General features: G+C 41.4%; 1 protein-coding gene across 2 annotated transcripts in view; it reads right to left on the bottom strand.

Moving 5' to 3' along the window:
* The window catches only part of SHQ1 (SHQ1, H/ACA ribonucleoprotein assembly factor), a 121239-nt gene that overhangs the window by 82224 nt on the left and 11402 nt on the right, over positions 1-27613 (bottom strand). For both annotated transcript variants that reach the window (XM_060202859.1, XM_007530741.3), the window contains exons 5-6: positions 13434-13546; positions 4148-4275 (exon numbers count right to left, since the gene is read on the bottom strand). In XM_060202859.1, the coding sequence (XP_060058842.1) occupies positions 4148-4275; positions 13434-13546 (241 nt within the window). The remainder of the gene's footprint in view (positions 1-4147; positions 4276-13433; positions 13547-27613) is intronic.

Genomic DNA, 27613 nt, shown 5'->3' with positions numbered 1-27613 from the left:
GAGGGAGAGAGGAAGGTAAGGTAAGGTAAGGTAAGGTAAGGTAAGGTAAGGTAAGGTAAGGTAAGGTAAGGTAAGGTAAGGTAAGAAAAGAGAGGAAGGGAAGGGGAGGGGAGGGGGGAAGGAAGGGAAGGGAAGGAGGGAAGGGAAGGGAAGGAGTAAGGGAAGGGGAGGGGATGGCAGGGAAGGAAAGGGGAGGGGAGGAGAAGGGAGGGGAAGAGAGGGGAGGGGAGGGGAGGAGAGGAGAGGGGAGGGGAGGGGAGGGGAGGGGAGGGGAGGGGAGGAGAGGGGAGGGAAGGAGAGGGGAGGGGAGGAGAGTGGAGTGGAGTGGAATGGAGGGGAGGGGAGGGGAGGGAAGGAGAGGGGAGGGGAAGGGAGGGAAGGAGAAATTGTCGTACAGGCACTGAGCCCCAGCAATACACCTGGTAGCATAAAATAAAATAAAAATCTCCCCCCACTCTCTAAACCCAACTCCCAAACACCTATCTTCTATTTGTCAACAAGTCATCCCTGATCTCCATCCTCTCAGAAGAATGCAACTCTATTATACTGTACATTTTCTGGAAACAGATCAAGGGAATCAGAGAAAATGTGTTGCATTTAAGCCTCTTGGCCTCTTAACACTTGCAGGGGAGCCCTGCAGCGCAACAAGTCCCAGAGTGAACACTGACAGTCCACTCCACACACACTGAAGAGCTCACTGGTGCCAGACAGGACATCCCTGCTAGGAAGCTCACTGGCTATAAATGTTATTGGGTGTCATAACAAGCAATCATGTGCCAAGAGTCTCTGGCTAAGAATAACCACCAAAAGGCAACATGAGGTAAATCCATCCTCAGGAAACTGGAGCTTGGTGGGAGCACAGCATTTAACATGTCCATTTATAAGCCTTCAGGGAGGACAGCTGGGACTTATACGAAACTGCAGATACTCAAAAAGTCTCCATGTTGCAACTCAAGGCTCCAATAAAACTCAAGAATCATAACCCAGGTAAAGATAAGGAACAAAATTCACTACCTAAGGCCAACTCAAAGAATCCGATTTAATATTTGATGGTAAGGATGGACCAAAGGTACTCTACACCCTCACCTGCACTGTTACATCTGCCTGGCAACATCCCCTGTGGTGAGAGAGAGAGAGAGAGAGAGAGAGAGAGAGATGTCCTGGGAGGGGGTGTAAAGAAGCTCAAGCAGGGAAAGAAAGGAAAACTACAGCAGCAGCAAAAGCAGGCTGCCCTGACAATGCTAAGAACTTTAAGATCTCTTGGTGTATTTCTTTTCTCACATATTTTATTCTGGTTCAGCAAACTGATTTATTCTTCCAAAACTGGTGTCTCAAATATTTGATTAAAGAAACAAAAGGGAGGGGGAAGAGAGATTATTAACAGAGAACTTCCCCTTAAAGTATTGTATAAGTACTAAAATTATGATTTTACAGATAAGCCATTTCATCTGTGGCTCTCTTGCTATTGATTTTGCTTCATAATAATAATTTCTACCACTTACAGCACCCAAAGGATTTGAAATACGCCAACTCATTCAATCCTGTGGACAAATGTCTGAGGGAGGTATAAGATTTTAACAGCAGCCCAGAGAGTTGCAAAATCACACAGCCAGCCTAGTGAGGAGCAAGCAGTCAGTCCCAAGTCCCACATTAAGCTTAGAGTCTGTGCTTAAATCTACACTTGGCACACTTACAAAAGCCACTTTCTGTACAGCAGAGTTCAAACTCTTCTACCTCAAATGACTTTTGCAAGGAAATCAGCATACTGGCTTAGCAGACAACGAATGTTCCAGAAGCACCCGTCTAGATATATACCACAGATCACATGAATAAAAAGGGATAGGAGGGCCAAAGATTAAAAAGTTGGGGGTAGGGGAGACACAAGGGGGTGGTGGAAGCAGCAGTGCACTCAGTGAAGTGCATATGTTATCATACATGAGGAACTAGGTTCAAGCCTCCAGTCCCACCTGCAATGGGGGGGGGGGGTCATAACTGTGGAGCAGTGCTGCAGGTGTGTCTCTCTTTGTCTCCCTTGATCTCTCCCTCTGTCTCTCAACCTTTATTTAAAAAGAAAGAAAAAGGAAGTCAGGCAGTAGTGCAGCAGGTAAAGCACAGGTGGTACAAAGTGCAAGGACCGGCGTAAGGATCCCAGTTTGAGCCCCTGGCTTCCCACTGCAGGGGAGTCACTTCACAGGCAGTGAAGCAGGTCTGCAGGTGTCTATCTTTCTCTCCCCCTCTCTGTCTTCCCCGCCTCTCTCCATTTCTCTCTGTCCTATCCAACAATGATGACAATAATAATAATAACTACAACAAAACAACAAGGGCAACAAAAAGGGAATAAGTAAATAAATATTAGAAAGGAAGGAAGGAAGGAGGGAGAAAGGAAGGAGGGAAAAAGGGAGGGAGGGAGGGAGGGAGGGAGGGAGGGAGGGAGGGAGGGAGGAAAGGAAGGGAGAAAAAGGCCACCTGGAATGATGGAGTCGTGCAGACACTGAGTCTCAGTGCTAGTCCTGGTATCAATAAAACAAAACAAAATAAAATAAAATAATCTCATGTTAAAATTTATACTATGGGAACTAACTCACACACAGAAAATAGACCCTAGAATGATCTTCAGGCTACAAAGTAGAGCAAGTTAGAATTAAATCAAAGGTGAAGCTTATTCTTCATTTTTAGAGTAAGCAAGTAGCTCACCCTTGTGGACAGAAAACTTAACAAAGCAGCCAGCGATTTTCTCTCAGAATACCTCATTAAGATAATGCACTGAAATTGGGAAGACTGATAATTGGGAACTGATGGCTTATACTTGAGCAAAAAGTAATCAATCCTCCATGGCATTCGGAGTTACCTATTTAAAATGCACTGCACTGGTGTATTTCATATAAAAATTCAACCCTTTCTAGGTCCTTTGGGGCTAGGGGGGAAGTTTAGGTCCTGGAACACGATGTCAGAGGACCTAGAGGGGGTTGAATTGTTATATGGAAAACTGAGAAATGTTATACATGTACAAACAACTGTATTTTGGTTTTTGTTACTTACTGTATTTTGTTGTTGATTGTAAACCATTAATCCCCCAATAAAAATAAATTTTTAAAAAATGCATTGCCGGAAGTTGGGCGGTAGTACAGCGAGTTAAGCACAGGTGGCACCAAGCTAAAGGGCCAGCTTAAGGATCCTGGTTCAAGCCCCCAACTCCCCACCTGCAGGGGAGTCACTTCACAGGCAGTGAAGCAGGTCTGCAGGTGTCTATCTTTCTCTCCCCCTCTCTGTCTTCCCCTCCTCTCTCCCTTTCTCTCTATCCTATCCAACAACAATGACATCAATAACAACAAAAATAATAACTACAACTATAAAACAACAAAAGGGAATCAATAAATTTTTTTAAATGCACTGCCAATTCTATAGCCCAAAATCTGTCTACAGAATGAGAGAAGATTCTTATTCCAGACATCAAGGATTTATTAAAAACAATGTAGTAAGTAAGAGTCAATAATTACAGGGTGGTTGTTTCTGGAAAAAAAGAAAAAAAGAGAGAGACTTCTATGCCTAAGCCTTCAAAGTTCCTGGTTCAATCCCCCCCCCCCCCCTTCACCAGCACGACCATAAGCCATAGCTAAACAGTGCTCTGGTTATATTCACCACAGAATGTGAGCTCAGAGCTACAGGGATGCAGACATCACGTAGGCTCCTAAGTTGAATATCGGTCCCAGATCACATCAAATCGATGGGGTTTACAGTCAACAATATTTATACACCTTTCCCATATTTGGGAGCTACTCTCTTCCCTGATCCAGCTTTCTGGTTCTTTTTCCAGCCATGACATCATCTCCCCAGACAATAACTTGGATCCACCTGCATATCAGATGTCAGGCTCAGGGGGGGAAAGAAAAACTAGTATAGTCATGGGCCCTTTGTAATATAACTAAAATAAACCTACTAACTATCTACAAAATGGAGGAGCCCCCCCCCCCCCCTAACTGATCATCTGAACTATTCCAGCCTTTAGGTTCATGATTAGTCAACAATTTGTTTGGCTTTACATGTTAACTCTTTTTTTTTCAGCCACCAGGTTCCAGATGCTACCATGATGCCAACCGGACTTCCTAGGACAGATGACCCTGCCAATGTGTCATTTTGAATTTCTTACCTAATACATCATGATTTTCTTGCTCCCGATTCTCTCCCAAAGAGGTTACCCTTTTAGAGTATACTTCAGTCCACCAAGGATTATACTTCAAAACCTGTTCAACTGCTTCATCTTCAAAAAAGTCAGCTCTGGAGGAGGAAAAAAATGGAATGAGCCTGTCAGATATGGGCTGGTTTGTATTTTTTGAAATTGTTATCTTAAGTCACCACATTTAGACTAGAAATAAGAGACTGCTAACTAAAAAGTGAAATTCAAGAAAGGTTGAAAACTATGTTTTCTTGACTTGTGGCTTCTAACCACCAAAGGAGATAAATCTGACTACTGGAATACTTGGCCTTTCTGATGTCTTTAAGCAGAAGGGACGCAGAAGAGCAGTTCCACCTTAAGTCCCATCCACAAAAAAACAGATCATGAGGTTTTAAGGTGTCCATATGTCAACAACATATTGTAAGCCACCAACCCCCCCCCCCATATACTATAAAATGAGAAGAAGAAAAAAAAAGAGAGAGAATAGGTATCATGGTTCAGGAGGTGGCACAGTGGATAAAGCACTGGATTCTCAACCATGAGGTCCAGAGTTCAACCCCCGGCAGCACGTGTAGCAGAGTAATGCCTGATTCTTCCTCTCTCTGCCTATCTTTCTCATGAATAAATAAGTTCTTTAAAAAAAAAATAGGTATGGGAGGAAGCATATGAACAAAGTACTGCAGCCTGTAATGTGTGTTCATTGCAAGCGCTACAGATTTTGGTTAAGATTGCAATAAAGATTCTTCAACTCTACCAGCAAAGGAATAACAAATGGTCAGGAAACAAGAAGCCTCCATGTCCATAAAGCAATGACCCACATGCAAACCTAATTTTTATCATGTGTACTCATTTTCTACCAAGATGCAAACTATTTTATTTAGCTATGCTAATCTTCATAGTTCCTTACTTTAAAACTATTGAAAAAGACAAGCTTTGTAAAGATGTAACAAATAATTCTTCTGTGTACCTGCTCTGTTTTAAGTAGTAGACACCTGCTACTTTTAAATACATCACTGTCATAAATCATGCTATCTTATAGCCAAAGTTGGAAAGTACTGTGTTTTTTGTTTGTTTTATTGGGGGTGGGGAGGTATTTGCTTTTATTTTAATGAGAGAGAGAGATACAGAGAAGAAGACCAGCACATTGCCCAATCTCTGTTTTAGAGTGGTGCTGGGGATTGAGCCTAGGACCTCAGAGCCTCAGACATGCAAGTCTTTTGTAGCACCATCATGCTGTCACCCTAGCAAAAAACATTGTATTTGAGGGGGGGAAATGACATAAATGTATAGTCCATGATGGAAAACTCACTGATCTTTCGGCTAATTAGAAACTCAAGGAGTTTGTAGTTTTGATAAATTAAATTTTCCAGCTGACAGTTGTATGTTCTTACATGCATTTTTTTTCAAGTGAGATATTGACATCTTTTAAACAGTCAAAAGATCACAGATAACTTCAGGAGTTCTTCTTGTGGGCAAGTTCTGCACTAAGTGTTCTTCATCTGTTATTTCCAGAATCCTCATGCCATTATCATGGCCAGGGGCTACTACAACTACTACTTCCATTTTACTTAAATAGAAACTGAGAATCAAAAAAGTAACATTCCACACTTATACTTGAAGAAGTACATATTAGATATACTTAAATATTTCACATACTGTATAGAGTTCACTTACAGTGATTCTATTTTTGTTAGGTGCGTAAGACATATCAGTCTAAAAATGAAACTAATCCTGTTAGGAGTCTGTTTCCTTACTAGCTATCTCTCCTCAAGAAGAAAGAAAGTTCTGTCAAGCTGACTTGCTACTATAGGCTTTCAGCCACAGACTAGAATGTGAATTTTTTTAAAAGGACAGGCAATAAACATAAATGGTTGTCAAATAAGGCAACAAAAAGTACTGACTTTGTGCACTGTCCCAAGCTCCCTGCTGGGCACTGGGTTTATGTTGCTGACAAGATACAGATGGTCCTGATTCTCATAGAACTTAGTCTCACAGGAAAGTGAAATAATGAACATGCAGCAACAGTGCTATGCAAAAAAAAAAAAAAACAGCTCAAGAGTCCATACAAAACAAATGGGGATGAAATGTAAGGTTCTCAGAAGAAATTATACCTAAGCCAATAGCTGAATGATTACAAACTACCTAAGCCAATAGCTGAATGATTACAAACAGTTAACCAGACTAAGAAAGGTATATGGGAGTGTGCTGGGCTCAAAGAATAATGAGCAAAGGCAAGAAAATGATAAGGCACATGGAATTTTTCAAAAATTATTTATTAATGAGGAAAAAGAAAGAGAGAGAAAGAAAAAAGAAAGAGAGAAAGGAATAGAGAAAGAAAGAAAGGAAGAAAGGAAGGAAGAAAGGAAGGAAGGAAGGAGAAAAGAAAGAAAGAAAGAAAGAAAGAAAGAAAGAAAGAAAGAAAGAAAGAAAGAAAGAAAGAGATTCTAAGCACCACTCTGGCACATGTCAGGAACCAATCTCAGGACTTCATACTGAAAAGTCTAATGTTCCACCTCCCAGGACCCCAAACACATTGAATTAAGAGCAAAAGTTGACTACAACTGAAAATAACATGCTGTAGTGACAACAAACTTGCAAGCCATACTTAAAAACCTAAAGGGTCTTTTATCCCTAATGGCAACTCAACACTTAAAAAGCTTTTACTCAAAGGGATGAAATTTGAAGTATATTTTCAGAAATGGTTCAAAGGGACAGGCCTGAGGGAATAGAAATAATAAGCTAGAATAAGCTAGTGGCAGTGGACATGGAGCAAACTGGACAGATGTGATCTTTAATTAAAAGCCAGAATCTTCATGAAATGGGACAAGGAAGCCAGAACTCAAGATTGAGACCCAAAAGTTATGCTTCCCCAAGCCAATGGGTCACAGTACCCTACACTGAGAGAGAAACACAGAATGCTAGCAGACATAAAAGGACAGTCATTTCTGCCTACAAGAGCTTAAGTCTAGGATGTCCTTTTGAACATAGAATCAGAGATCTGAACTAACAGGTAGTTAGACATAAAAGTATGATGCTCAAGAGAGGAACACAGGACAGTTATTGAGGCCAAAGAATAATAAAAGTTACCCAGGCAGAGAGAAAGTGCTTTAGACAATGGAACACCAAGGACAAGGAAAGTATGGGAGAAGGGCCCATATGAAAAGGCTCTGGCTCTGTGAAATGTATCTCTACCCTCCCCATGCCAGCCCCAAGTTTTCAAAATGTTTAAGTGCTAATTTTGAGTAAAATCTCACTAACATGCTGTCCCAGTAATTAAATGCTGATGGTTAATTATTTACATGCAGCGTGATTTAAGATTTCTGTAAACGAGACCTGAAGCTGACTGATGTTCCACTTCCCAGAAATGAATTATTTCCAGTTGTTAAATGCTATTAATTCAATGCACATGCACTGAGCTCAGTATCAGGGACATGAAGATCCCGGAGTTTTACTCCCTACTCTCCTAAACACCACAACTGGGTGGGAACTAGGGACACAAACCCAAAATGCAATCACACAGTGGGGCAAAAAATAAGATGAACCGGGAGTCGGGTGGTAGCGCAGCAGGTTAAGTGCACGTGGCGCAAAGCGCAAGGAATGGCTTAAGGATCCCGGTTCAAGCCTCCGGCTCCCCACCTGAAGGGGAGTCACTTCACAAGCGGTGAAGCAGGTCTGCAGGTATCTATCTTTCTCTCCCTCTCTCTGTCTTCCCCTCCTCTCTCCATTTCTCTCTGTCCTATCCAACAACAACGATATCAATTACAACAACAATAATAACTACAACAATGAAACAACAAGGGCAACAAAAGGGAATAAATAAGTAAATAAAAAATATATATATTTAAAAACTAATAAGAAGATGATGAACCATAGAACACCACAGCATTTCCTTCCAGTAGTCTAGGAGTTAAGGTTCTAGAGATGGCAACTGAGTCCAGTTGTTAAGGGATTGAGAGAGAACTTGCCAGCAGTGCACACCATACCAAGCTCTGGAGTTAAGCCCTAACACCACACAGAAGAGTCATGGAACCAGAGAAAGATCCATAGATGATGAAGCAATGCTGTGGTGTCTCTCCCTCTCTCCCCAACTCTATCTGAAATACACAGAATAAAAAGGGTGACCCAGAAACAGTGGAAGGACCCATCTAGCAACTAAAAAAAAAAAAAAAAAAAAAATCAGGCAAGGTAAGACCAAAGAGAAAAGAAATCATTAGTAAAAAATGTGTCAGAGGTGAGTGGTACAGGGGAAAAAATGCAAATTTTCATTACTGCAGCAATAGTGGGTGAGGAGTGACAGCAAGAAACAGTAGAAACAGGAGGATCCGTATCATACAGAACTTCCTCGGCCAGAATGAGGGGCAAAGAGCTTACACTTTAAGCAACAGACAAGCAGCAAGGTTTATGCAGATTTTCTTTTCTTATTGATTCATTTATCATTTATTGGATGGAAACAGAGAAACCAAGTGGAAAGGGGGAGATAGAGAGGGAAAAGATGAGGGACCAGGTGGTAGTGCACCTGGTTGAGTGCACATACAATGCACAAAGATCCAGGTTCAAGCCCCGGGTCCCCACCTGCAGGGGGAAAGCTTTGCAAGTGGTGAAGCAGAGCTGCAGGTGTCTGTCTGTCTCTATCCTATCTATCACCCCTTTCCCTCTCAATTCTCGCTGTCTCGATCCAATAAATAAAGATAATTTAAGAGAGAGAAAGAGAAAAAAGAGACACCTACAGCACTGCATCATCCCTCATGAAGCTTCCTCACTATAAGTGGGGCCAGGGGCCTGGTAGCCGGGTCTTTATGCATTGTAAGATGTGCACTCAACCAGGTGCACTACCGCCTGGCAGCCCGTGCAGGTTTTCATCTTCGGTATGTAAGACTTTATAGTAGTGGTTTCACATTGATGCATTTGCAGTGGTCCAAGCAGGGGTTAGCAACAGCAGTCGGGCAGCGAGGAGACCACTGCAATAAGCCAGACACAGAAGGACAGAAATAGAAGGCATGGGGCAGAGGGGAGACAGCATACTGGTTATGCAAACAGACAGTCATGACTGAGGCTCCAAAGTCCCACATTCAATCCCCCACACCACCATAAGCCAGAGCTGAACAGAGCTCTGGTTAAAAAATAAAAATTTAAAAAAAGAAAAGGAAAGAAATAGAAAGCATGAAGGAAAAAGTAGAAAAATAATATGGCAGAACTTTGCGGCCTGGGGGTCGCACACACAACAGAACACATATCTTACTATGTGCAAGGATCCAGGTTCAAGTCCCTCGTCCCTGCCTGCAGAGGGGAAGTTTCATGAGGGGTGAAACAAGGCTGCAGGTGTCTCTCTTCTCTCCATCTCTATCTCCCCCCTCTTCCCTCTTAACTACTCTCTATCCAATAAATAAAATAAAGTCGTCAAATTAAATATATATGGTACAACTTCAGGACTGATTGGAAGTGCAGGGCAGGAAAGAAGCCTAAGATAAATCCCACGTTTCTGCAGTTGAGGAGGTGGTACAGTGACTAGAGCACTGAGACTTAAAAGCATGAGGTCCTGAGTTTGATCCTCAACATCATTATGTGCTAGAGTAGTGATGTTCTGGCTCTCTCCCTCCCTCATCCTCTCTCACCTGAATAAATAAATAAGTGATTTTTTTTTTATTTACTCCCTTTTGTTGCCCTTGTTTTATTGTTGTAGTAATTATTGTTGTTGTTATTGATGTTGTCATTGTTGTATGGGACAGAGAGAAATGGAGAGAGGAGGGGAAGACAGAGAGGGGGAGAGAAAGATAGACACCTGCAGACCTGCTTCACCACCTGTGAAGCGACTCCCCTGCAGGTGGGGAGCTGGAGGCTCAAACCGGGATCCTTACGCTGGTCCTTGTGCTTTGCGCTGCCTGTGCTTAACCCGCTGCACTACCGCCTGACTCCCAAGTGAATTTTTTTTTAATGAGTTCACAATTCTAACCTGGGTGACTGGAGTGAAAGTGGGGTACTCTACCTTGTAGAAAAGTCAGGAAGATTTCAGGGATAAAACGATGAGTCTGATTTTAAACATGTTGAAATGAAAGAGTCGGGAAGATGCCTAACTGCTCTGTAAACAGTAACCTGGCTCTTCTTCCTACCATTTAGTTGCCACAGAAATACTGTCTTCTTCCTTCCTAACGCCTAAGTCCCAGGAGTGCAGACAGCCTATGGGGGCACTCATCATCCCAGCTTCCATGCTGTCTGCACATAATTCATTCAGCAAGAATCTGCTAAGCAGTTAAGGGCATACAGAGAAGAACTAATAGGTGAAATTTTACTCAGATGCCTTTTCCCTAAGCATGTTTTTTTAGTATAGAGAGCCACCTTGTGTTTCACATCAGTAAGTGGGGGAGAAGTCAGGGAGATAGCCCACTGGTTCATACTCAGGTCCCAGGTTAAACTCCCTGCACCACTGTATGCCAGGGCTCAGTAGTGCTCTGATCAAAAAGTATTAATAATAGCAATAAAACAACAATAGAGGCCCAGAAGATGACACAATAGATAAAGTCTTGGTCTCTAGGGAGTTAGGCAGTAGCTCAGAGGGTTAAGTGCACGTGGCGCAAAGCGCAAGGACCAGCGTAAATATCCCGGTTCAAGCCCCCGGCTCCCCACCTGTAGGGGAGTCGCTTCACAGGCGGTGAAGCAGGTCTGCAGGTGTCTATCTTTATCCCTCCCTCTCTGTCTTCCCTTCCTCTCTCTATTTCTCTCTGTCCTATCTAACAATGACAACAATAATCACTACAACAATAAAACAAGGGCAACAAAAGGAAATAAATAAATATTTTTTTAAAAAGTCTTGGTCTCTCAAGTATGAGGTACTGAGTTCGAACCCTGGCATCACATGTGCCAGAATGATGCCTTTTTCCTCTACTATATTAATCAGTGACAACAGCAAAAAGAAAACTACTGAGCTTAAAAAAAATTTAATTCAGGGGCCAGGTGATGGCGCACCCGGTTGAGTGCACATGTTACAGTGCGCAAGGAAACTTGACCTCATGATTCCCACTTCTGACTAGCCCAGCAGTAAATTTAAACCTTAATAAGCTACTGGATTTAGGAAAAAAAAAAAAAAAAGAAAAAAACAACATTGAATTTGGTTAAATAAATGTTGCTTATAATATTGCCTTGCAATCTGTAAACTCCAATGTCTTAATTTTCTCAGTCACAGTTATTCTTCTAGTTTCAGAAGAAAAGAGATCCACAGTTCTTCTAATTAAGCTCCCTTCTGCTTGAAATTTCACCCCGTAAAACTCATTCTACTTCATGGGTGACCAAGAAACTTGCTGACAGTGACATTTCCACTTTAAATATGCAGCATGATTGAAATGGGTTTCTTCAAATTACTCTTCAGTGGACCTTTAAAACCACCATTGAAGAGATAAAGGTAATTAGAAATGGTAATGTAAATGAAGTTGAATCTCTCAGATGTCCTCCAAAATATAACATACTCTGCTCTTACCCCAGTTCCCACAGGATGTTGAACAGCTCAGTCATTTATCACACATCACTCCATGCATTTGCACATCACAAGATACATTTCTGCCATTCCAATTAGCCTCCCACTGTGTCACGAGAGACAGACCATTAATCACAAGAGAAGCAGCAGGGATATGCAAAGAGTGAAATATAAAATGAAAAGGAGATATAAAATGATTAAGAGAAAGACTCGAAAGTCCTAGCCCAAGTCCAAGTAGTGACCTTGGGTAAGTCCCTTCACCTCTTCTGTACAGCTGTTCTGAAACCTGAATTAAATAATCGCACGAGAGCATTTGACAAACTGACAGCAATATACAAATATCAGGGAATCTGATGACTACAGCCCCGTACACTAACAGTTCAGAAACTGCTGACCTAAAGCTTGGGGAGAATGAAGTCTTAAGGCCATATAAGTATTTGACACACACCTTAGGAAAGCACAGTGTCCACAGAGGCTGGATGACAATCATTTCCTTAGAATAAGTGTTGTTTTCCTTTTCAGTGACAAACATGAGTTCTGCTCAAGTGGTCACTTACCTATACATTAACTAAATCAGTTCTTCAGGCAAATAAGAACCTGACAGGGAGGCACTGTTGCTAGAGATACAATTAAGGCAGGTGGGAAACAGCAAAACTTAACATTATATTCTATTTACACTCTACCACAAAGACTAACTATTTGTTAATGTGAAATAGATCCTAGCCTTTGTGAAGATGACCATGTTAAGAAAACCTTGGATCAGTCAAGACATAAAGCTAATTTTTTATTGTATTTATTTATTTTGTATAGAAACAGAAAAATGGTGACAGAAGGGGGAGATGGAGAGAGAGACACCTGCAGTACTGTTTAACCACTGGTGAAGTATTCCCTATTGTGCAATGTAATGTGTGCACTCAACCAAGTGCGCCACTACCGACTCCTATTTATTTTTAATGAGGGAGAGGGGAGAGGGGAGAAGGGAGACATCAGAACTCAGTGCTGGCCTATGGTGGTGCTGGGGATTAAACCTGAGACCTCAGATCCTCAGGTGAACTATCATAGAAATTCTTAGAGAAACTAAGAATCTTCATTTTCGTAGACTGTTAATCACAAAGAAAAGTCTACCTAGTAAAAATGCAGATATTCTCAGAAACTCATAAAATGTTAGACAAGTTCCATTGCTAGAATGAACTACTAAGAAGCAACATCTAATGGCCCAGGAGATTGCTCAAGAGGTTGGTTTTTGGATTTACAGGCATCAAGTCCTAAGTTTGATTCCAGGAGATCACATAAACCAGAGCATTCTGGCCTTTCTCCTCTTTGTAGCTCATGAATTAAAAAAAAAAAAAAAAAAAAATCAAGGGACTAGATGGTGGCACACCTGGTTGAGTGCATGTTACAATGAGCAAAGACCAGGTTTGAGCCCCCAGCCCTCACCTGCAGGAGAAAACTTTACAAGTGGTGAAGCAGTGCTGCAGGTCTCTCTCGGTCTGTCTCTCTTGGTCTGTCTCTCTCAGTCTGTCTCTCTTGGTCTGTCTCTCTTGGTCTCTCTCTCTCTCTCTCTTCCCTCTCAATTTATTTAAAAAAAAAAAACAACATTTTACAGATCATAGAGACTTAGACATACAGACATAAGTTAAATGAAAGTCAATTAAGGTTTGGAAATATTGCTAATTTCCTAAAAGAATCCTAAACACACATGCCTAGGGTAGTGAAAGAGACATGAACAGATTTTTTTTTCTTAAATAAATATTAAATTAAAAGGATTTAATCCTCATAAAACTTCATACTTACAGGTAATGATCAGAATCAAACTTGGTCAATTCAGCAGCCAGGCGTTTCTGTCTTCTTTCTGCAGCAGGGGTGAGATCTGGATCTTTTATGTCAATGACATCACTCAGTTCATCCTAAGGACACCAAAAAAAAAAAAAAAAATTGTGCACAAAATACCAAAACACAGAAGTCATCCATGACTGAGTCCCACTACAACCTGGGAAATTTCAATTCAAATCCAACAAATGCTTTGGTGTGTACCTACTACTTGCCAGGCCCCGTTGGAGGCTTTCCCATAAACTAGCTCATTTTATCCTTAGAGTAAACAGACTTATTTATCTGGGATATAACCTGGAAAAAACAGGATGTAATAAGCCCCTGCAGCAGGCAGAGACATTTCATTCTGCAATCACTCCTCACCTGCTCCTAGAAGTATGAAAGTCATTAACAGTAAAATGACTTGGACATCAGACACCTATACCCAGCCTATCTGTTGTTTCTTTCTAATGGTCCAGCTCAACTTGTCAGAAGTTAGACTTATATCAAGACATAACACAAAATCTGTATAACAGCACTTTAGGAAAGATCTCAGAATGTTAAGGACAATTTTGCTATGTGTGACTTTCCATTTGTAAAACCTAATCCAAGGTAATAGTCAGCTTTTCTGTAACTGTCGACACCTAGATGTGTACACATTGATATGTGGCACCTTTCTTAACCAGAACCATACATATGCTATGGGAAAAAATAAAACTGCCAGGGATAATATATGGTTTTTATTCTCTAGTAGAAATTACAAAGGAAAGAAACCATACACAACACAAAACAACATAATCCTAAAACTATTCTTATTTTCTCTTTCCTCATCCTCCCCATTCCCTACCCATTCCTAAATCTAGAAGCATAGAAAATAGGAGAAGTTTAGAAAAAAGGTAAAAGAACACATGGTAGAAAAAAAAAAAAAAAAAAAAAACTTGGGAGGGAGCTGTAGAGGGAAATTTGTTAAGACAGATCTGTAAATGGAATTATAGCTCAGTACTAACAAGGCTTAAAAGTCAAGAGCCATAACGCAAAAAGTACTAAGCTGAAATGAACTATGGTGAATTTAGTAAAGGAAAAATGAAGGAGACTCTTCATACAGCCAACATTTTTGAATAGAAAAAAAAAAGTCACCCTCACAATAATTCAAGTAATAGCAACAACAATTTAATTTCGTCATAATCTGACCTAAACACATTCCAATACAATGAAAAGGCCCAGCCCACAGACCATTTAGAATCCACTGGAATCTTCTGTTTACTTCTAAGAAACATGATGGGTAACAGCCAGATGAACAGCTGTTCCAAAGTTCTATTGCAATTTAGTTTTAGATACTTAGAATGTGGTGTCCTATGACAACACCACTATAAGGAGTCTCAGGGTAACCCATAAAGTCAGTCAGTCAGCAATGAACTTGAAGGAAGCTAACCTTCCTCCTCCTCCTCCTTCTCCTCCTCCTCCTCCTCTGCTTTTCCAGACTTGGGGGCTCCAGTGCAATTCATGCCTCCCGCAGCTGATGAAAACCTCCATCACCCCCTCCCTGGGCCTCCAAGCTTGTCTTCCTACACACAATCACACAAGTGGTCCTATGCAAACTGGACCCTCTAATGTGGGGTGGGGAGAAAGGAGGAAGAAACTGAAAAAGCAAAGGTCGGTGGGGATAGAGAAATCTCTCTACAATGAAAACTTTAGTCTCTACCAAAGGGAAGGAAGGATGTGCAATACTGAACTGAAGTGCAGCAGGGAGAAAGTGAGCCTCTCTTTCTTTCAAAGCATGGCTCTTGACACTGCTGTCAGAGCTATTAAAAGATGGGCACTACCAAGACAAGACTGTGCAGGAAGTGAATGAGGCATGTGTACATCTAGGCACAGCCAGAGTGGAGATTAGCCAGAGAGAAAACGAAAAACTGAGGAACAGCATACTGCCAGAAGGTCTCGCAGAGACTACAGTCTCGGTGCCTGGTGCTGCCAAGGGAAGCAAAAGGCCCGCAGGCCCAAACCCCGTGGCGGCTGGCACCACAGTCCCCCGACAGAGCTTGCTGGGCTGGAGCCCAGAGACCCCAGTAGCTCTGCTGCTGGCAGCCACCACTGACAGAGCTTGTCGTGAAGCCCTGGGGAGGCTCCCCAAAGGTGTTTGCAGGCTGGCAGCAATTTCAGGAAGGAAAGAAATGGAATGTAGAAGCGTGCCTGCCGGGCGGAGAGCAGAAATGTTGACAGAGAATCTGTTGCCGCAAATACAGTTTTTCTTAAATTATTTATTTATTCCCTTTTGTTGCCCTTGTTGTTGTATTGTTGTAGTTATTGATACAGTCGTTGTTGGATAGGACAGAGAGAAATGGAGAGAGGAGGGGAAGACAGAGGGGGAGAGAAAGACAGACACCTGCAGACCTGCTTCACCACCTGTGAAGCGACTCCCTGGCAGGTGGGGGGCTAGGGGCTTGAACCGGGATCCTTACTCCAGTCCTTGAGCTTTGTGCCACCTACACTTAAGCCACTGTACTACTGCCCAACTCCCTACAAATACAGTTTTACTTTCTCCTCGTTATTACTACAAAACCCATAAGTTCACAAGCAAGCTCTGGTCACAAGTAAAAGAAAGGAAGAGGAAAAAGGTATAAAAATAATAATAATAATAAAAAAACACCTATATGGTGGTCCAGGAGGTGGCGCAGTGGTAAAGCTTTGGACTCTCAAGCATGAGTTCAATCCCTGGCAGCACATGTGCCAGAGTGATGTGTGGTTCTTTCTCTCTCCTCCTATCTTTCTCATAAATAAATAAAATCTTAAAAAAAAAAAAAAACTATATGCTCCCCATAAAGGTTTAAGATTATTTGATGCTGGGGGATGGGCGGTAGTGCAATGGGTTAAGCACACACAGTGCAAAGTGCAGGGACCCAGCATAAAGATCCCAGTTGGGGGGCTGGGTGGTGGCGCACCTGGTTGAGCGCACATGCTACAGTGCACGAGGACCCAGGTTCAAGCCCCCGGTCCCCACTTGCAGGGGGATAGCTGTGCGAGTGGTGAAGCAGGTCTGCAGGTGTCTCTTTGTCTCTATCCCTCTCTAGCTTCCCTCCTCTTCTCAATTTCAGGCTGTCTCTATCCAATAAATAAAGATAACAAAAAAATTAAAAGATTGGAGTTTCCGGAGGCGGAGCTACGAGCAGCAGATCGCTTTCTCTCCTCTCCTCTCCTCTCCTCTCCTCTCCCGGATCAACTAGGAATACCAAAGGAGACCACCCGGACCGAAACAAGACAGGACTAGAATGACCACAGAAACCCAGTAAATCACCCGTGAGTACAAACACGCGTGGCTGGTGACAGAGAGGAGAGAGGGGCCTAAGGAGAGATTAAGTGACTGCTAACAGTTCAACAGTTTGTCAGTGGAGACACCACCTCCAGTCTGCTCCACCAACAAGGGGACAGCTGAAGGGAAGAAAGGACTCCCCAGAGACTCACCAAGTGCAACTCTGAGTCTCCATTGCTACTACCCTCAGAATCTGGAGCAGCAACAGGGAGGGACACCAGGGTACAGAGATCTAACCGGGAAACTCAGGAGAAGACCTATACCTCGGTGGCATAGCTGAGGGGCTGTGAAAGTCTCTTTGCATAACCACTGGATTATCTCTGCCACACCCTGCTTTATCTCTTGGTCAGGAGTCAGTGATTAAGCTAAGAAGCCTATTGATAGTTTAAAAGCCCTCAGGCTCCCATAGCCTACAGGGGGGAAAAAAAAAGGCTTTTACACCACTGAACTCCAACTCAGGGATTGAAAAAACTGTTAACTTATATAAAATGGTTAAAACAACAAGAAAAAATATTGGAGACTCGAACCAGGACAAGAGTCCAGCTAAAAGTCCTCCAGAGGGTGAAGCACAAAACAACGAGTTCAACATCCAAACATTAGCCAAGGAAATAATAACAGGAGTGAGTAAAGAATTTGAAAAAATTGTAATCAGAAATGCAGGAACAACAAATGAGAATATGGAAGAAAATTCTAATAATCTCATGGTTATTAGAGAGCTGAAAGCTGAAATCGCTGAGCTAAGAAGGCAACTAGCTGAACAAGCTAAAACAGTATCAGAGCAGGGCAACAAAATAGATGAACTCCAGAAAGCAGTAGAGGGCAGAGAGAACAGAATCAATGAGGCTGAAGACAGAATTAGCAAGATTGAGGATGAATTAGAGACAACTAAAAAAGAAGTAAGAGATCTCAAAAAGAGATTAAGAGATGCTGAAAACAACAACAGAGTCCTATGGGATGACTTCAAAAGAAACAATATACGCATTATTGGCTTACCAGAGGAAGAAAGAGAAGGGGAGGAAGAAAGCATTCTCCAGGCCATAACAGCTGAAAATTTCTCTAGTCTAGACAACACCAAAGACATAAAGATTCAAGAAGCCCAGAGGGTCCCAAACAGAATTAACCCAGACCTAAAGACACCAAGACATGTCATACTTAGATTGGAAAGGAATAAGGATAAAGAAAGGATCCTCAAGGCTGCAAGAGAAAAACAAAGAGTCACCTACAAAGGAAAACTCATAAGATTAGCAGCAGACTTCTCCATACAAACACTACAGGCCAGAAGAGAATGGCAAGATATCTATCGAGTGCTCAATGAGAAAGGCTTTCAGCCAAGAATACTATATCCTGCTAGATTGTCATTCAGACTAGATAGAAGCATCAAAACCTTCTCAGACAAGCAACAGTTGAAGGAAGCAACCATCACCAAGCCTGCCCTGAAAGAATTTCTGAAAGGTCTCCTATAAATAGTCAGACCACCACAAATAGGACATATATCAAAACACTCTAAAACTCTACAAGAATGGCGTTAAAATATCTTCAATCTTTGATATCAATAAATGTCAATGGCCTGAATTCACCTATTAAAAGACACAGAGTAGGAAGATGGATCAGAAAACACAACCCAACAATATGTTGTCTACAGGAAACTCACCTAACGCAACAAGACAAACACAGACTTAAAGTGAAAGGATGGAAAACTATCATTCAAGCCAATGGCCCACAAAAAAGGGCAGGAACAGCTATTCTCATATCTGACATGATAGACTTTAAAATAGATAAGATTAAAAAAGATAGGAATGGACACTACTTAAGCTCAGAGGATCAGTCAATCAAGAGGACTTAACAATTATTAATATCTATGCACCCAATGAGAAGCCATCTAAATACATCAAACTTCTACTGAAAGAGCTACAGCAATATATTAACAGTAACACAATCATAGTAGGGGACTTCAACACCCCACTATCTCAACTTGACAGATCATCCAGGAAGAAAATCAGTAAAGACATAAGGGAGCTAAATGAAGAGATAGATAAACTAGAACTATTGGACATTTTCAGAGTCATTCATCCCAAAAAACTGGAATACACATTTTACTCTAATCCACATGGATCATTCTCAAGGATAGACCATATGTTAGGCCACAAAGACAGCATCAGCCTATTCAAGAGCACTGAAATCATCCCAAGCATCTTCTCAGACCACAGTGGAATTAAACTAACACTTAACAATCAACAAAAGATTAGTAACAGTCCCAAAATGTGGAAGCTCAACAGTACGCTTCTTAACAACTTCTGGGTCAAAGAGGAAATCAAGGAAGAAATCAAAATGTTTCGAGAGTTCAATGAAAATGAAGACACAAGCTATCAAAATATTTGGGACACAGCTAAAGCAGTCCTAAGAGGGAAGTTCATAGCTATACAAGCACACATTAGGAAACAAGAAAAGGCACAAATAAACAGCCTGATTGCACATCTTAAAGACCTAGAAGAAGAACAACAAAGGAATCCTAAAGCAAACAGAAGGACAGAAATTACTAAAGTTAGGGCAGAAATAAATAACATTGAGAATAGGAAAACCATACAAAAGATCAATGAAAGTAAATGTTGGTTCTTCGAAAGAGTAAATAAAATCGACAAACCTTTAGCCAGACTCACAAAACAAAAAAGGAAGAAGACCCAAATAAATCGGATAGTAAATGAAAGAGGAGAAATCACAACAGACACTGCAGAAATTCAACATATCATGCGAGGCTTCTATGAACAACTATATGCCACCAAGCTAGAGAACCTGGAAGAAATGAATGATTTCCTAGATACCTACCAACTTCCAAAACTAAGTAAAGAGGAAGTGGATAACATGAACAGGCCCATCACAGCTAATGAAATTGAAACAGTCATCAAAAATCTTCCCAAAAATAAAAGTCCTGGACCAGATGGTTTTACAAATGAATTCTACAAAACCTTCAAAGAAGAACTAATACCTCTACTTTTAAAAGTCTTCCAGAAGATTGAAGACACTGGAATACTCCCTGCCAGCTTCTATGAAGCCAACATCACCCTGATACCAAAAGCAGACAGGGACACAACCAAAAAAGAAAACTACAGACCAATATCTCTGATGAACATAGATGCGAAAATATTGAACAAAATTCTAGCCAACCGGATACAGCAGTATATCAAAAAAATTGTTCATCATGACCAAGTGGGGTTTATCCCAGGCATGCAAGGTTGGTTTAATATACGTAAATCAATCAATGTGATCCACCACATCAACAAAAGCAAGACCAAAAACCACATGGTCATATCAATAGATGCAGAGAAAGCCTTTGACAAAATACAACATCCCTTTATGATCAAAACACTACAAAAAATAGGAATAGATGGAAAATTCCTGAAGATAGTGGAGTCTATATATAGCAAACCTATAGCCAACATCATACTCAATGGTGAAAAACTGGAAGCATTTCCCCTCAGATCAGGTACTAGACAGGGCTGCCCACTATCACCATTACTATTCAACATAGTGTTGGAAGTTCTTGCCATAGCAATCAGGCAGGAGCAAGGAATTAAAGGCATACAGATTGGAAGAGAAGAAGTCAAACTCTCCTTATTTGCAGATGACATGATAGTATACATGGAAAAAACCTAAGGAATCCAGCAAGAAGCTTTTGGAAATCATCAGGCAATACAGTAATGTGTCAGGCTATAAAATTAACATTCAAAAGTCAGTGGCATTCCTCTATGCAAACACTAAGTTAGAAGAAATTGAAATCCAGAAATCAGTTCCTTTTTCTATAGCAACAAAAACTATAAAATATCTAGGAGTAAACCTAACCAAAGAAGTGAAAGACTTGTATACTGAAAATTATGAGTCACTACTCAAAGAAATTGAAAAAGACACAAAGAAGTGGAAAGATATTCCATGTTCATGGGTTGGAAGAATTAACATCATCAAAATGAATATATTACCCAGAGCCATCTACAAATTTAATGCTATCCCCATCAAGATCCCAAGCACATTTTTTAGAATAGAAAAAATGCTACAAATGTTTATCTGGAACCAGAAAAGACCTAGAATTGCCAAAACAATCTTGAGAAAAAAGAACAGAACCGGAGGCATCACACTGCCAGATCTCAAACTGTATTATAGGGCCATTGTCATCAAAACTGCTTGGTACTGGAACATGAACAGACACACTGACCAGTGGAATAGAATTGAGAGCCCAGAAATGAGGTCCCACACATATGGACATCTAATCTTTGACAAAGGGGCTCAGACTATTACATGGGGAAAGCAGAGTCTCTTCAACAAATGGTGTTGGAAACAATGGGTTGAAACATGCAGAAGAATGAAACTGAATCACTGTATTTCACCAAATACAAAAGTAAATTCCAAGTGGATCAAGGACTTGGATGTTAGACCAGAAACTATCAGATACTTAGAGGAAAATATTGGCAGAACTTTTTTCCGCATAAATTTTAAAGACATTTTCAATGAAACGAATCCAATTACAAGGAAGACTAAGGCAAGTATAAACCTATGGGACTACATCAAATTAAAAAGCTTCTTCACAGCAAAAGAAACCACTACCCAAATCAAGAGACCCCTCACAGAATGGGAGAAGATCTTTACATGCCATACATCAGACAAGAGGTTAATAACCAACATATATAAAGAGCTTGCCAGACTCAACAACAAGACAACAAATAACCCCATCCAAAAATGGGGGAAGGACTTGGACAGAATATTCACCACAGAAGAGATCCAAAAGGCCGAGAAACACATGAAAAAAATGCTCCAAGTCTCTGATTGTCAGAGAAATGCAAATCAAGACAACAATGAGATATCACTTCACTCCTGTGAGAATGTCATACATCAGAAAAGGTAACAGCAGCAAATGCTGGAGAGGGTGTGGGGTCAAAGGAACCCTCCTGCACTGCTGGTGGGAATGTCAATTGGTCCAACCTCTGTGGAGAGCAGTCTGGAGAACTCTCAGAAGGCTAGAAATGGACCTACCCTATGACCCTGCAATTCCCCTCCTGGGGATATATCCTAAGGAACCCAACACATCCATCCAAAAAGATCTGTGTACACATATGTTCTTGGCAGCACAATTTGTAATAGCCAAAACCTGGAAGCAACCCAGGTGTCCAACAACAGATGAGTGGCTGAGCAAGTTGTGGTATATATACACAATGGAATACTACTCAGCTGTAAAAAATGGTGACTTCACCGTTTTCAGCCAATCTTGGATGGACCTTGAAAAAATCATGTTGAGTGAAATAAGTCAGAAACAGAAGGATGAATACGGGATGATCTCACTCTCAGGCCGAAGTTGAAAAACAAGATTAGAAAAGAAAACACAAGTCGAACCTGAAATGGAATTGGAGTATTACACCAAAGTAAAAGACTCTGGGGTGGGTGGGTGGGTGGGGAGAATACAGGTCCATGAAAAATGATGAATTAAATAGTGGGGGTTGTATTGTTAAATGGGAATCTGGGGAATGTTATGCATGTAAAAAAAAAAAAAAGAAGAAGTAGAAACGCAAAGCAGAAATTGACTGAGTTTGGAGTATGGCACCAAAGTAAGAAAACAGAAGTACACTAGAGTTTGCAGTGAGTACCTCCCTAATACTTCCTCTCCACTTTTCCAAGCTTTGGGTCCAGGATTGCTCAACAATTTGTTTGGCTTTGTATGTTAACTCTCTTTTCAGTCACCAGGTTCCAGATGCCATCAGGATGCCGGCCAGACTTCCCTGGATTGAAGACCCCACCAATGTGTCCTGGAGCTCAGCTTCCCCAGAGCCCCACCCTACTAGGGAAAGAGAGAGGCAGACTGGGAGTATGGACCGACCAGTCAACGCCCATGTTCAGCGGGGAAGCAATTACAGAAGCCAGACCTTCTACCTTCTGCAACCCTCAATGACCCTGGGTCCATGCTCCCAGAGGGATAGAGAATGGGAAAGCTATCGGGGGAGGGGGTAGGATATGGAGATTGGGCGGTGGGAATTGTATGGAGTTGTACCCCTCCTACCCTATGGTTTTGTTAATTAATCCTTTCTTAAATAAAAAAAAATAAAAAATAAAAAAATAAATTTAAAAAAAATTTTTTTAAAAAATTAAAAAAAAAAAAGATCCCAGTTGGAACCCCCGGCTCCCCACCTGCAGGGGGGATCGCCTGACAGGCAGTGAAGCAGGTCTGCAGGTGTCTTTCTTTCTCCCCACCCCCACCCTCCTTTCTCAATTTCTCTCTGTCCTATCCAACAGCGACAACAGCAATAACAACAAGGGCAACAAAATGGGAAAAACTGGCCTCCAGGATCAGTAGATTTGTAGTGCAGGCACTACGCCCCAGCAATAACCCTGGAGGCAAGATAAAATAAAATAAAATAAAATAAAATAAAATAAAATAAAATAAAATAAAATAAAATAAAATAAAATATTACTTGAGGGGGCAGTGCGGTAGCGCAGTGGATTAAGCACACATGGTTGCAAAGCTCAAGGATCTGCATAAGGATCTGGGTTCGAGCCGCTGGTTTCCCAACTGCAGGAGGTGGTGGTTTCACAAGCAGTGGTGCAGATCTGCAGGTGTCTATCTTTCTCTCCCCCCTCTGTCTTCCCCTCCTCTCTCCATTTTTCTCAGTTCTGTGCAACAATGACAGCAATAACAACAACAACAATAAACAACAAGAGCCACAAAAGGGAAAAATTAGCCTCCAGGAGTAGTGAATTAGTAGTGCAGGCACTGAGTCCCAGTGATAACCCTGGAGGCAAAAAAAGAATATCAAAATGATGTAAAAAAAAAAAATTATTCAATGCTAGGTACTGGAATTATGAATGATTTTGACTGTTATATTTTTATAATGAATACAGGATACTTTTGTCATAAAAAACAATGAAGCCATTGTTCACTGAAGGAGGAAAATGAGACTATAAAAATACTAGTAAAACAAGATGCCAATAAAACTTTATGGGTATTTTCTCATCCAATGGCAGAATCAGAGAAAAATATAAAGTTGTGAGAGAAAACACCATTTTGGAGAAAATGGTGAAGTTTCCTAAACAAATCATTTGAAATCAGAAGCAATGTTCTCAGAGGTCTTATTTGCACCCTGATTGTTTCGGCTGCTTTTCAGAAAATTACTAGGAAAAGTATCGCTTCTTTTTTCCTTGTATTTTAAGGGTATATATATCCTACTAAGAAAGACAGAATCAGAGCAAGAGAGAGACTACAGCAACATTTAACTCTGTCATACAGCAGTACCAGGGGAAAGTATATTATTAATTTTACAGTCACTCCACTTTTAGCCACATTGGTAGGAAAGGAAGAGCAGTGAAATGCAAAAGAACTCTGCAAGAAATATCAATTATGTGAGATTTAGGGGACATTATCTCATAAGATGCATCTATCTTTCTGTGTGAAGCCAGTGTCTCAAGCATGTGCATTTTCAATGCTTCGGGTCACTTTTTTATATCACTAGAAAGACACACAGAGAGGGAGAAACACCACAGCACCAGTCTTCCTCCAGTGTAATAGCACCTCCTAAGTAGTACCAGGGTCCAAGTCTGGGCTATACATATGGGAAGGCATGTGCCCTGCTCAGCAAGTTGTGTCTCCAGTTCAAATATATCTATCTTAATACCCAAAAGTATTCTTCAGTTCTTGGCATCGTGGTTCACTTAAAAAAATTTTTTTTTCTCCAGGCTTATCACTGAGGCTCAGTGTCTACAAATCCCTTGCTCCTAGTGGCTATTTTTTCCATTTTTTATTGGATAGGTCAGAGAGAAATTGAGAGGTGAGAGAGAGACCTGCAGACCTGCTTCACCAGTTGTGAAACGACCCCCTGCAGGTGGGGATCTGGGGGCTCCAACCAGGATCCTTACACTTTGCATTGCGTGTACTTAATCTGATGCGCCAAAGCCTGGCCCACACTTGGATTTCTAAAGTTCTGATAGCTCCTAACTGTCATGGATACCATAGTCCTAGAGTTTAATTAGTGTAAGCAAAACACATTAAACAAACACAAGTAAAGAAGACATCTCTAAAAACTATGACATCTGGCAGCCTGGGAGGTGGCACAGTGGTTAAAGTACTGGACTTTCAAGCATGAGGTTCTGAGTTCAACCCCTGATATCATATGTACCAGAGTGATGCTCTCATTTCTTCTCTCCCACTCTCTCCTCCCATCTCTCCCATAAATAAGTAAATAAATTTTTAAAAAATAATGGGGGGGGCTGGGCAGTAGCGCAGCGGGTTAAGCGCAAGGGTAGGAGTAAGGATCTCGGTTCGATCTCCCAGCTCTCCACATGCAGGGGGGTCACTTCACAAGCGGTGAAGCAGGTCTACAGGTGTCTAACTTTCTCTCCTCCACTCTTTCTAACCCTCCTCTCTCCATTTCTCTCTGTCCAATCCAAAAACAGCTATAATAACAATAACAACTACAACAAGGACAACAAAATGGGGGAAACTGGCTTCCAGGAGCAATGGATTCGTAGTGCAGGCACCAAATCCCAACAATAATCCTGGAAGCAAGATAAAAGTTAAAACTTAAAATAATAAAATAGGCTACCTGCTGGTGAAATGTACACAAGTAGCAGCAGAGTTGCCACAACAGAAAACTGCTGCAGAGCTGATCTATTTGAGGGTCCATCACAGGGAGCAGGGAGCAGGGCTGGGTGAGCAGCTGATGGCTATTGTAGTACAGGTAACTCCAGCTCCTGTCTGATGCCCAAATTGCCCAGAGGAGGCTGGACTTCAGGCTTCACACTCTTGGAAGAGTTCAGAAAAGTAGTGTGATGGTACAATGGGGCAGATTTCCATCTTCAAGCATGATGAGAGTTCTAGAACAGTGTTTATTTTTAATAATATGCATACTGAGGTTTAAAAACAGGGCCAGGTGGTGGCGCACTTGGTTAAGTGCACACATGACAGTGTGCAAGGACCCAGGTTCAAGGCCCTGGTCCCCACCTACAGGGGGGAAGCTTTACAAATGATGAAGCAATGATGCAGGTGTCTCTGTCTCTCTCTCTCTCTCTCCGCCGCTCTTCCTCCCTCCCTCTCTCTCTCTCCTATCCCCCCATTTCTGTCTTTATCAAATAATAAATAAATTTTTAAATTCTTAGAAAAACATTTAAAAGTGAACTATACAGAGTCACATCAGTTTATTTTAAAGGCTTTGCCACCAAAATAAATATAAAATCCCATTTGATGGAGCCAGGCAGTGATGCGCCTGGCTAAGCACACATGTTACCATGAGCAAGGACCCAGGTTGGAATCCCTAATACCCACCTGCAGAAAGAAAGCTTCACAAGCAGTGAAGAAAGTACCGCAGGTATCTCTCCCTCTATATCTCCCTTCCCTCTTAATTCCTGTCCTATCAAATTAGAAAAAGAGAAGAAAGGAGGGGAGAGGAGGGGAGGGGAAGGGAGGAAAAAATGGCCACCTAGAGCAGGGGATTCATCATGCAGGCACTGAGCCCCAGCAATAACCGTGGTAGGGAAAAAAAAATCTCTTGTGACCGCAGTCTTGCACGAGTGGGTTATAAGCCTGTAATACTAGAAGTATTACTACTAGCACTGCCTCTCAAGTTCTCTCACACATACAGCTTCTTTTTTTTTTTTTATAATTTTATTTATTTATTTATTTATGGCCTTCAGGGGGTTTTTATTTTTATTTTATTTTCCCCTTTGTTGCCCTTGTTGTTTAACATTGTTGTGGTTATTGCTGTCGTTGTTGTTGGATAGGACAGAGAGAAATGGAGAGAGGAGGGGAAGACAGAGAGGGGGATCGAAAGATAGACACCTCAGACTTGCTTCACCGCCTGTGAAGCGACTCCCCTGAGGTGGGGAGCCGGGGGCTCAAACCGGGATCCCTACGTCAGTCCTTGCACTTTGCGCCACGTGCGCTTAACCCGCTGTGCCACTGCCCGACTCCCACACATACAGCTTCTTTTCCTTGCTCTATGAAAATATGCAACCTAAATGTTTAGAACAGCAGTGTTCATTCCATTAAAAAGCTGAACAGGGTGGGGGGGGAGACAGCATAATGGTTCTGCAAAGAGACTTTCACGCCTGAGGCTCCAAAGCCCCAGGTTCAATCCCCTGCACCAGGATAAACCAGAGCTTAACAAGACTCCGGAGAAGAAAAAAAGTCATGACATGAAAAAGCTGAACAACACTAGCGATTTCAGACAATCAAGCTAAATGTCAGGAAATAATAAACATTAAACACTTGTGGTTCATTTTAGAGTAAAATAAAAGATATGCAATCTGGAAAAAATGCACCTGGGCTTTGACTATATGGTAATGTTTGATTTTTTTAAGCTGAGTGATAGATGTTCAGCATTAAAAGCTAAGACATTCAAGAATATTTCATAACTTGTTTTCTTTGTTTTTTTTTTTGTGTGTGTGTGTTTGTTTTGTTTGTTTTTTTACCAGAGCACTGATCAGCTCTAGTTTATGGTGATGCAGGAGATTGAACCTGGACATTGAAGCCTCAAGCATGAGAGTCTCTTTGCATAACCATTATGCTATATCTACCCCCACCTCGTTACTCGTTTTTTTTTTTTTTCTTTTTTATTTAAGAAAGGATTAATTAACAAAACCATTGGGTAGGAGGGGTACAACCCCACACAATTCCCACCGCCCAATCTCCATATCCCACCCCCTCCCCAGTATCGTTACTTGTTTTTAAAAAATAAAAAAAAAGATTTAATTTATTTATGAGAAAGACAGGAGGAGAGAGAAAAAAACAGACATCACTCTGGCACATGTGCTGCTGGGGATTGAACTCAGAACCTCATTCTTGAGAGTCCAAAGCTTTATCACTGTACCACCTCCCAGACATTACTTGTCT

This window comes from Erinaceus europaeus, chromosome 12, assembly GCF_950295315.1.
Source record: "Erinaceus europaeus chromosome 12, mEriEur2.1, whole genome shotgun sequence".
Classification (NCBI taxonomy): Eukaryota; Metazoa; Chordata; class Mammalia; order Eulipotyphla; family Erinaceidae; genus Erinaceus; species Erinaceus europaeus.
Note: the sequence above shows the minus strand (reverse complement) of the source record. Positions and strands in the feature narration are given on the sequence as shown.